Source organism: Solea senegalensis, unplaced genomic scaffold, assembly GCF_019176455.1.
Source record: "Solea senegalensis isolate Sse05_10M unplaced genomic scaffold, IFAPA_SoseM_1 scf7180000015245, whole genome shotgun sequence".
NCBI classification, from domain to species: domain Eukaryota; kingdom Metazoa; phylum Chordata; class Actinopteri; order Pleuronectiformes; family Soleidae; genus Solea; species Solea senegalensis.
Genome location: NW_025321273.1, coordinates 12315 through 24649, shown reverse-complemented (window position 1 = coordinate 24649; position 12335 = coordinate 12315). Strand labels below are relative to the sequence as shown.

At 38.4% G+C, this 12335-nt stretch overlaps 1 protein-coding gene across 2 annotated transcripts; it reads left to right on the top strand.

Annotated features, from left to right (window-relative positions):
* Positions 1–1912: 1912 nt before the first annotated feature.
* On the top strand, positions 1913–11843 carry LOC122762090. 2 transcript variants are annotated; one of them, XM_044017270.1, is made up of 5 exons: positions 1913–3886; positions 9560–9726; positions 10471–10566; positions 10678–10845; positions 11313–11843. In XM_044017270.1, exons 2-5 carry the CDS (start codon positions 9673–9675, stop codon positions 11481–11483), a joined length of 489 nt encoding a protein of 162 aa, XP_043873205.1. In that variant the 5' UTR covers positions 1913–3886; positions 9560–9672; the 3' UTR covers positions 11484–11843. The 2 variants fall into 2 exon arrangements, with proteins under 2 accessions (XP_043873205.1, XP_043873204.1); XM_044017269.1 differs by lacking the exon at positions 1913–3886 and adding an exon at positions 4161–4523.
* The last annotated feature ends 492 nt before the right edge of the window (positions 11844–12335 follow it).

The following is a 12335-nucleotide window of genomic DNA, read 5'->3' as shown; positions in this document are numbered from 1 at the left end:
TACTATGTTGTCCAAATTCACTCAAAAAAGTCAGAGTATACTATGTCGTCCAAATTCACTCAAAAAAGTCAGACTATACTATGTCGTCCAAAACCGCCAAAAGTCATACTATAGTATGTCGTCCAAATAACGCAAAAAAGTCATACTATAGTCAGTCAGTCAGTCATCATCTACCGCTTTATCCTCCACCAGAGGGTCTCAGGGGGTGCTGTGCCAATTTCAACTACATTGGGCGATAGGCGGGGTACACCCTGGACAGTTCGCCAGTCCATCTCAGGGCCACACACAGATAGAGACAAACAACCATTCACTCTCACACTCACTCCTACGGTCAATTTAGAGTGTCCAATTCACCTAATCCCCACATTGCATGTTTTTGGACTGTGGGAGGAAGCCGGAGAACCCGGAGAGAACCCATGCACACACGGGGAGAACATGCAAACTCCACGCAGAAAGGCCCTTGTTCCAACCGGGGCTCGAACCCGGGTCTTCTCGCTGCAAGGCGAGAGTGCTAACCACTACGACTCAAAAAAGTCATACTATAGTATGTCGTTAAAAATGACCCAAAAAGGTCATAAAAATAAGTCCTTAATTTAACCACAGAAATAAGGTTTCGCATCATTAGGACCAGGTTTTGGTCTCCATGAGGACTACTGGTCCTGAAAGGGTCAATGTTTATGACAGGACGCACACACACACATGCGCACGTACACACACACTCTCTCTCAATTACCCCATATGGTTTTATTTGTGATGACAAGGAGAGTGAGCGAGTCAGCACTGTGACCGTTATTACATTCTCTGTGTGTGTGTGTGCGTGCGTGTGTGTGTGTGTCCAAGCCTCACTTTCACTTCTTCCAAAATGTTCAGCATTTTAATGTTTTGATGATGACAATAACATACAATGGCGCAACAAGCACTTGAACTTCTTTTTTACTAGGTAAAAGTTAGTTAGTTAGTTTTTATTAATCCCCTTAGGAAAAGTATTCCTCTGCATTTTGACCCATCCTAGAATTAGGAGCAGTGGGCTGCCACACTGAGTGGCGCCCGGGGAGCATTGGGGGGATGGGTACCTTGCTCAGGGGTACCCCAACCCTTTTTGGCCGGGTGGGGATTTGAACCGGCAACCTTCTGGTTACAAGTCAAGTTCCCTTTCCACTTGGCCACAGGCTGCCCCACCCATCCTAGAATTAGGAGCAGTGGGCTGCCACACTGAGTGGCGCCCGGGGAGCATTGGGGGGATGGGTACCTTGCTCAGGGGTACCCCAACCCTTTTTGGGGTACAAATAAAAGACAAAAATTACACCCAATCAAAAATTACTCCAGTAAAATTAGTAAAAGTATAAACAGTATAAAAACCTTTTGACCTTAATTGAACTATTCAGTTGTTTTAAAAGCATTTAATTATGCTTTAATCAATTCCATACTGTTCAACAATATGGTAGCAAGCAAAGCAAAAGAATATTTATTAATATCAAGTCAAATTAAATTTTTTAATGTTTAAATGTTTTGTGTTTTTTTTATTTGAAAATCATGTATGGTCTTACCTTTATATGTATGCATATATGTCCATGCACCAACATTTCCATGGTCAAAATCGCTGAATTTACGCATTTCCTGTTCAAATACACAGGAGAACGGTGAGGTAGCGGTGCGCTGTGCCACACACGCTCAGCACTGCACGTCACTGCCTCGTATATATAATATAAAATGGTAACATAATGCATTGTGGAAATGCAGTTGAGCAGAAAGTACAGATATTTGGTAGTGTAATAATAATAATTGCAATAAATAATAGTAAAAGTAACTTTTTTTTTGGTACAGCCACAGCTGCCACACCAAAAAAATCATATTGATATGAGTATATATGAATTGATGATGTAATATTACAATATTCATATACAAGTGCAGTTAGAAAAGGGATGGGGGGTGTAGAGAGTCTCTGTTCCACCTGGTGGGTGGAGATTCAACTCATAAAGAAAGAGGAGAAAAAAAGGTTTTCTTGGAAATGCCGTAACATTTCTCACGCAGCTTTGACGCGAGCCAAACGTCTGTTTTATGAATGAAGTGAGTAAGATAATGAAGCTCCACGTTCTTACACACAGCAGGGGTTTTTTAGCTGACACTTTCATTCTCAGTGACATAAAGTGAATGAGTAAGTCATGACTGAACAGAAGCTGCTGCTGCTCTCGTTCTTTTTTTAATTATTATTATTTGCAAGTAGTGCGGATTATTACAAGAGCACGTTTATACTTCAGTCACAGCAAAAAATGTAAACCTGCAAATGACCAACTGTCAGCACTTCATTTTGGTTTGTTTTTCTTACAGAATAATTTACATTTCTGACCAACGTGGTCAAAGGAAGGGAAAAATTGTGGTCAACAAGTGTTGACTTTACAGATACTCATCCAAAAAAAAACCACACTCACTTCCTGAACTAGTCTTTTAATTTAAACCATGTGAGCCAAAGCTCCTTCATGTGGTTGGTTTCCCTCCAATTCACACACAAAAACATCCCAGAAGATGTTAAATTAACAGAGATTCTGAACTTAAATGAAAATACATCATGACATACATTGAGCACGTGACTTAAAGTGGAAAAAAACTGGTGTTGACTTTTCAAATACTTTACCAAAATCCACACTCATTTCCTGAACCGGTGTTTTAACTCAAGCCATGTGACCTTAAGCTCCTTCATGTGGTTGGTTTCAATCAAATTCACACACAAAAACAACCCAGACAACATCAACTTTATAGAGAAAAATAAGAAAAGCAGAAAGCACATGGCAAACACATCATGATAAAGCATGTGGCTTAAACCTGGAGTAAGAAACTTGCTTGTATTGTCAGTGATCAATAACCCCACAATAACCTTTCAAAATAACATAAATAGAACATGTTGTTGGCGTCAAATCCAGATCGGGCATCCAGGTCAGCCCGCAAAGTCACTTGAAACGCCCCTGCTCAGTTTTCCTAACAAGCAGATGAATGGTTTTGTTTTTACAGTTGAACAAATGGAGAAAATCCCAGTCTGAGGTAAAAATGGACATGGGCACATTTGACAAATCATTTTTTCATAAAAAGAAAAAAACTCCTGACACATTACAGATGGATGACGTCAGAGTGATGCAGGATGTGAAAGTAGAACTTTGCAACACAAGAAAGTTCACTGATGAGCAACGCGCTGGCTAATTCCATGTCATTAACAATTTAAATTGGCTGCTCAAATTAAAAACCTGTCATTTTTACTGCAGTATTTTGTTTGTTCTTGTTTATGTTTGAAATACCACAAAATGATGCTAACATCAACCACCAAGTTGCCAACTTGTAAAGTTTGTGGAAACGTAAATGCAATTAACACGTGTGACATCATTCCCAGTGCCAGTGGTGCGCGGGCTTCCTCTTCTGGTACAAATACTATTCTACTGTATACTACGGGTGTCACAATCTCGATTGTAAATCGAATATCGAAGGAAATTATGTCATGGTTTCGACCGTGGAATCGATGATTTAACCACGCCAGAGGGAAAAAAACACAGCTACACGTTAGCTCCTCCCATTAGACTTTTTGTGGGACGTGACATGATTAGGACGTCTGCAGGGTTTCGTCATCACAGCCTCCGGTTCCACAGAATAAGGATTAAATCTATGTCAGTTTGCTTCTGTTCAGGATGACACCCACTCAGGAAGTTCTTCAGGAAACTTCAAAACTTCCACAATTCCAGTGAGGGTGACTAAAGTGGAATTAAATCTCCAAAAGTCTTATTATTGATTTTATTGTGTGGATTTGAGACAGGAAGCCACAGTTGGAGATGATGCAACGTCAGTGTCGTCACACACTTGTAACCAGCAGAGCAGCTGGGGGTCAAGAGCGCCACCACAGTGGGTGAGTGAGAGCTCTTTGTTTACCTGTCTCTATTGTTATTAAAAATGAGCATATGTTCATTTTTAATGGAAAGAACCTTTGCACATTTGACTTTTGCATTTTCTTGACAATGAAACAGGAAAAAAATGTGGATGCAAGGGAGGTGTTAGTGTCCAAGACTTGATTTATTACATGAATATATTCGCTTTATATAAATAAAAGTCTGTTTTTATTTGTTAAAAAGAGACTTTTTGAGTTTAGTTACAAAATGAAAGAAAGGTGTGATGAGAGGGAGGAGGATTGTTGCGTTGTTATTTTAATAATTAATTATAATTGTAACTCTTCTCCTTCACAAAGTAAGAAAGACATTTTGGGTTTTTTCAGTGTGTGTGTGTTCATCAGTGTGTGTGTGTGTGTGTGTGTGTGTTTGGGGGGGGTGTCCAGCGTGGGCGTCAGTGCTTGAATGGCGACGATGGCTGATGACTCAGGTGATGTGTCATACTCTGAGCTATAAAAGGGAACTTTTTACGTTGTGTCCACACAAACACACACATACAGTACAGTGTACACACACACTCACACACACAAACACTCACTGTGGACTCACTGAAGGACGCGTGTGTTTACTGTAGCAGCAGCAGCAGAGGAAAGATGAAATGTAAGTTTGTTTATAACACTTTAACACTCAATGTGTGTGTGTGTGTGTGTGTGTGTAGGTGGTCTTTACTGCATGTGGTCTCTACTTTTACTTTTAGGCTAAGTGAGTGAGTGAGGAAGTGAGGAAGTGAGGAAGTGAGTGAGTGAGCATGTGTTTTGTTTCATTTGAATCTCTCAAACAACGCGGTTTTTGGCAACAGGCTGCGCTCTGATTGGCTGGTGTGTGTGTGTGTGTGTGTGTGTGTGTGTGTTGGTGAAATAATTCCTGAGATTCTTTGCTTACAGTTGGAAAAAGTATGCATTCATATCATATTGATGATGATGATGGAAAGCAGTCATTGTTAAAGTGATGATGAATGAAGAATTATAGTGAACATGTGCTGTCTCACTGTTAAGGAAACTTAGTTTTTGTGTCACTTTGTAAACCACTCACTCTCCCACACCAAAGTCCTTTGAGAAAATCAGTGATTTTAGCTCACACAGGAGCTGCTGGTCTACTGCTGCCTCGTGTGGTCATTTTGTGTCACTGAGGTAAATCTGAACGAAGGATTTCAAACACTGAAGTCACAAAATAAGACATTTGAACTTACTGATGCAGTGGGTGAACAACTCCGTGTGCTGTGACGTTAAAATCCCTGATTTTCTCTATGGACTTTGGTGTGGGAGAGTGAGCGGTTTACAAACTTCAGTTTCTTGTCGGAAAAGTCTGTGTTTTTGTGGTGCAGGGGGCGCTCACACCACAGTCAGCACTGACCGCACTTTAAAAACTGTGCATTACCCATTTAATGTTTGACCTTTAACAAAATTCAAGGGTTTATTTGTGAAAAGAGAGAAAGTGTGAGTTGAGACACAGTAGCATGAGTCAGGAGAACAGACAGTGATGTCATCAACATCATCACTGTTAGTGTAATGTAATCTGCACAGTCATGATACAGAGCTGGACTACTGATTGATTAAAAGGGAATGAGAGCGTGAGTCACGTTGTGTCTCACTTTGACATCTGTGGCCATCTATGGTACTACACCAGAAAATAAATGGACATTTAGCTTCGAAACAGAGTTTAAAAGTTACCATGTAGTTACTGAATAGGTGATTTTCCAGTCATTATATGTGACAGTATTCACAGTTAGTTTGATGCATCGATCATAAATTTTTGACTCATTTAAATCAAGGTATTGATCAGTGCAGCTTTGACTGAAAACGCGTGTTGTGCTTTGGCTTTATTGGTTTGTCTGCTCGTTGGTTCTTGGAGGAAGTTGTGTGCACACAGCACTTGAGAGGTTTGTTGCAAGTCCTTGTGGGTAAAAAAAAAGTAAAAGGTCCGGCTGAGGAAGTGAGGCGTTCACTGTGTCAGAGAGCAAATACAGGAAACTCCAGCGCTACAGCTGACTCGGCATTTTTTTCTCTTCTTTCTGTGAAGGACACCAACTGGAACGGAAACAGTGGAAGTGTGCGAGACGCTACATGAATGTATGTGTGTGTGTGTGTGTGTGTGTTGATGTTTGCTGTGTGTGATGAAGTGACCTGCAGCACAGATCAAAGACGCTTCATTCCCTCCTGCTTCTTAAGCAACTTTGTTCTGAAGCGTAACGCTGTCACAGCTGTTCGCGCTGCCAAGTCCATGAGTGTACACTGCAGCGCTCGCTGGCGGATGTTTTTCTTACTCTGACAGCAGGATTGTGCTGATGTCCTGCTCAGTATTTTTCCTAAAGTCATCTGAAGTCAAACGCTTTTGTGGACAGGAAGTGCATGTAAAGAAATGATGATGACGAAACAGCAGGAGAATGTGAACATCTGTCTGTTGTCTAATGGGATTTGGTGTCTGTGTGTGTGTGTGTGTGGGCAGAGATGAGAAGTGAAAGGTCTTAACCTTCACTTGTTGCCTCACGTCACCGTGACATGACCGTCTGCTGAGGAAAACGCTCCAGACTGTGTCTGTGTTTTTGACTGGAGGTCAATGAGTGACTCATACACAGACAAATACACAGTCTTTTTCATAAATATGACATGGCAGTGTCTCATGTCAGCACTTGTAAGTGATAGGATCACTATATGACTTTCAATTAGTGATATTTCCCAACTATGATGAACCCCAGCTGCTACGTGACGCCGTAGACATGAGCAAAATAAACTTATGAATACAATAAATAAAGAATAAACACAAATGACAAAAACAACAAGCTGCCAAGCTACAAAGCATGGACATATGTTGGAGTCTTTGGTCTCAACTTGTTTTAGTTTTAATTCCCCTGCTTTTATTCATGTTTGCGTCTGCTTCTCTGTCCCAAATTTCTCTTAAAGTTAGTTACAAAATAAAAATTAAATTCAATTAAAGTTTACAAACTGCTCACTCGTCTGCACCATAGTCCATAGACTCCTGTGTGCTGTGATGTCAAATCACCATGTTTCCGAGTGAGTGGTTAACAATATGACACACATTTGAATTTGTCTGTGAGAAAAGGCTCCAAACATATTTTAAAAAAATAAAAAGATGTTGGCAAACAAATATTTTCTCATTGAACCGCACTTTTAAAAAACTGAATAATTGATCCATATAAAGCGTGTAAATCCACCTTTAGAAAAATAGCTCATAAACAATGCTCATAAAAATGCAACAGACCAAAACCTCACAAAAAAAAGCAAATAAGCATTGTCAACATAGTTTAACACACAGCATATGGTACAATCTCAAATATGCCAACTATAAAATAATAGTTAGCATCAATTACCTCAGTATAAAATGGCACAGTCCATGTATGAATATATTTAATTGCTTATTTATAGACAAAAGAGTGTGAGGTGTTGTCTATAAATAAGCAATTAAATACATTTAAATGCAGTTACGACTGTCAGTGTAAGTGTGCATGTGTGTGACAGTAAAAGTGTTGAAAGTTCACCGTGTCAGACACTAAGTGGATGTTTCCTCTACAGAACGCAGCCTGAGGCGTTCGCTTGCTGATGTCACCACAGTGAGATTAATCTGAGTCAGAACCCTGCACCAGCTCCACAGGCTCCGCCCTCTGCTTTTCCCACAGGAGGCCCAGAGCAGCCTGGGAAAAAAAAGAGAGAGAGACAAAAAAAAACAAAAAACCCACAGCATACCTTTCATTCCTAAGCCATGACCTCACACTAGCACACACTTCATGTCTTTGTTGAGATTTGTCATGGGAAATTTGAAGTTGCATAAAGGAGACATTTACAGACGTGAACTAACCGCGGGTTTGAGTGAACAAAGATCATCTGTAAGTTATTGTTATTAGATTATTGTTATTTTTAGGTGCAAAAGTGTCACATTCGCTCCCATCACATGTTTTAAGAGGTTCATGGAAGAAGGATTAAGGGTCACATGTGAAAATGTTTTTGCAAACAAAATTGGAAACAAGAAACAAGCCAGAGTTCTGAGATTAAATTCAGAAAAGTCAGAAACTATTAGAATCAGAGGTCAACGTTTTAATTGCTAATAATTCTGTCTTGAATATTAGAATTCTGACTTTAATCTCAGAATTTTAACTTTTGAGACAACAGTTAGAAGTCAGACATTTAAGTTTTTCTTCTGAGTAAAAACCCTGAAGAAATCTCAGAATTATGAGACTAGAGTCAGATTAACGTTTTGATTTTAATCTCCGAATCATGACTTGAATGAAAATGCATGTACCCCTAATCCTCTTCTGTAGATGTTTACTTCCATAGATCGTTTATGCTTGAACCAGCATCTTCATATTGCTGTTGCTGCTTATGTGAACTGGTTCAATAACTCCGTGTTCACCTTTCGTCCACAGAAATGTGTCGCCCACACACACATTCGGCTGACAGTAAATCAGTGTCTGACCTGTTTAAACCTTCAATCGAACCACAAACCTTTCATCTTTAATCTCAACCCCCACAAACCTGGTTTAAATTGAAGGATTTTGTCACAGATTTACAACCAAAGATACTGAAGCTTGTGAAAATGTTGCGTATGAGAGATCTACCAATACTTTTTCTTCCGCCGCAGCACGTAAAAAAATGAGAGTAAATTCTAAGGTGATCGTATTCTTATCATTTATTGTGTTCTTTCATTTAAAATTAAATATATTTAAATAAATCTCCAACTTTATATTTTAGATCCCTATTATACATCCATACAGTCTTCTAGAAAATATCAATCTCATAAATGAGCAGCTCATAAAATATTTTAAATATAAATATGTGACGTATACGAAAATATTTACATGACACATTAAAAGATGACACATTGATTCCCAGCTCTGCAGGTATACATTTTGATGTGTTTTGTTGGTGAAATTGAGATTTTCGATGACTGAGATTGACGGAACTTTAGTTCCATTTACATCCAGATCTACAGTATGTCATAAAACATGTGTTATATATATTCTGATATGAATATTAAAGTGACGTGTACATAAATATTTAGTTTAGTTTAGCTGTAGTTTCATATTTTATTTAAAGATGCACAGATTTAGTTTATTACTTTTAATTGAATGAAAGACCCATTCACCTGATGAAGGTGTAAAACTGAAATGTTCTTTTTGCTGTAATAAATGACAACGACGAAAAAATTTGATTTCAACCAATTTCCTTCTTTTTTTGCTAAATAGAAAATACATATCCAGATATTGCAGATAAGTGAAATACTTTTTTGTGGTTAAATCTCTCTGTAGATGCTGGTTTTGTGTAATTAAAACACTTCTCACAGACACATCCTCGGGTTTGAACTTGTCGTATATCACATGGTCAAGATCTTGTTTCTGTGATTCACACACAGCAGGTGTGTGTGTTTGTGTGTGTGTGTGTGTGTGTAGTCTCCACCTGTGATGGGATTATCTGTGTGTTAGTGCAGCTGCGGCTGATGTTCATGTCTCTGAAACTATTTCAACCTGCTGCTGTTACTACTTGTTTCATGGTAAACTTTTATGAAAACACTTAAAAATAAAATTTGCTGACCAATGTCAGTCTTTGTTCTGCGAGAGCTACAAAAACAAAAGTAAAATGCGAAAAAAAAACTGTTTTTTAATTTTTTTTTCCTTGTCTTTGCAGTGATTCATGACTCCGCCCCATTTATTCTCCACCTGCTGCTTTTGGCTGAGCTGTTTGTCCGCACGTCGTCCCGTCCCACCCACAGTTCCTCTATCTGTGGTTTTTTGGGGTCAATGATCCCTCAGGTGGACAGAATCATGATGTTATCCAAAAATCTCCATGGCCTGGTAAAAATTAACTACACACACACACACACACACACACACAGTCTACATGAGCTGGATTCTGATTTTTACTGAAGTATTTATTTATAAACTTTTTGTTTTTGAATATTTGAATACAATAAAACTGTATTTTTCAGTATATGCTTATACATACATACTATAACAATTGGGTACACAATTAGATACATTAAAATAAAACAGTATATAACTAAAGTTGACTAATATGGACAATTAATTCTAAGTCAAGTGTTTTAATGTTGTACTTAATTCAGTTTTTACTGTAAGGTTGTTTCATTAAAAACAAAACACATTTAAAATGAATCTACTGCTTATACATCCATACAACTGGGTGTATCATGGAATAAATGTTTACATTGTTGTTTAATGAGTGATAAATAATATATTCTAATGATTTAAATCCGCAGTAAGACTGTAATTTGGGTGTTGATCTTCAGTATGTCATAAAAACTGTGTCATATATTTTAAATATAAACATAAAAGTGATTAATTCGTACATTTACATGCAGTAGAGTCATGTTTTATTGAAAGAGGACACATTATGCAGATTATGTTTTGGTTAATACTTCTCATTCTGGTCAAATGATCAGAAAAAGTTTAGTTTTAGTTGTTTTTTTACATTATTACACAAGCAAAGACAGATTTAGGAATGTAAAGTATTGAAAAATGTTGACTAGTTTTCCAACATTTTCTTGAATAACCTTTGTTTTCCCGTCATGTTTTCAACAGTCAGATGATGAACTTCTGAACCTCGCTGCTGTTGACAATAGACTTGATGATCTTCCTCACATTCAGCAAACTGCTGCTCATTTCACTTCACGGAAGGTAACATGTCTGTCTGGATCAATCAATCAACCAATCAATCAATCAACCAATCAATCGATCAATTGAATTCAGATTTTTTTAAACAGAAATGTCTCCTGCAATTGTTCACAGGTGAATGAGTCTCTCTCTCAGCTTCACGTCTACACTCAGTCTTTTAAGCTGCACATTGACTGGCTGATAACTGCTCAATTCAACTTCAGTTTGCCCACGCAGCCAGCTGAGGGCGCCAGTGCTCACCTGCTGCAGCTGTCCACTCTCATCCACACATCTTTACATCAGGTGAGACCAATTTCATCTCATTGTGTCTTATTTAAGTTTATTTATACATATGTATATATATATATATATATATATATATACATATATATATATATATATATATATATATACATATATATATATATATACATATATATATACTTATATATATGTGTACTCATTTTCAGATTAATTAAACCAGTAAAACAAATATTTATGATTTTTCTTTTTAAATTTTGACCAGTTAAAAAAAATACCTTAAATCTTCTCTTAGCCTGAAATTTCTTATCATACAAAATAAACAATTTTAAGAGTTTTATACTTTTGTAAATGTGCAACAAATGTGTCCATTGAGGTGTAATGATGAATAATTCAGAGATTGTTAAACTCTACATGTAAACGTGTGTGAATCAGGTTCATGTGTTAAAGTGTAAACATGTTAATTTGACGGCTGGTTTTAACGCTGACTTTCTCCTCGTTGTCCTCAGATGCACGAAACGTCTACTCAGGCTCCGCCTCCCTCCCTACCTGTTGCTGCCTCCACCTTTGACGTGCTCCAGTTCTCTGTGGAGATTTCTGAGCGGCTTCACGTCTTCTGTAACTGGTCCAGGAGACTTTTACGGCATCTCCAGAAACTCTCGCGCTGCCCTCGACGTTAAGACCTTTGACGTCACTGTAGAGCAAAAAAAGAAAACCACTGTTAACTTTTGCGATTTTTACCCAGCAAGGCATTAGCATAGCAATGCTAGCAACCAGAGCCGGATTAACGCAAAGGCAAACTAGGCACGTGCCTAGGGCCCGATTGGCAGGGGGCCCAGACAGAGGGACAATCATAACCTAAAACGTTTCAGCTGTCAGGGCGTTCTGAGGACAGTCTGCTCCGATCGACAGTCGCGCTGGGGGCAGGCGGGCGGGAGAAGCCGCAGCGAGTGCACATGTCTGTGGCGAGGTCCGGGCGGGGGTTCGCAGTAAACCACCTTCGCCCTGAGCCCTTCCAAGCCGATCTAGAGTCGGTCGCGGCGCACCACCGGTGGAGGAAATTTCATGTCAAACTTATGTGTGACACTGCACTATAGAAATGACTGAAACATGACTAAAACTAATAAGCCTTTTAGTCCAAAAGACCAAAACTAAGACTAAATCTAGAATGGCTTCCAAAAACAACACTGCACAGTACACCATCCAGAGAAACTTACTGCAAATTGTATTGGTCTTTGTATATTTGACTACTTATTAAACTATTCAATTTAATCAACACATTTAATTAAGATTTTCTGCAAAATGCAGTAGCTTACCACATTTATCTTATTTGCTCTGTTTACATAGCAATGCTGACACCTATTGGTGATTTACTGGTACTACTGCCTTAACAATGACACTCGCAATGGATAAGATAAGGATAATTTAATAGCATTTAATAGAGCCTTGTAGTAACGTATAAATACAGTAATAAAAATAAAAAAATAGTCTGATAGACTGTTTAATTTACGACACATGACTTATTTTGGCAA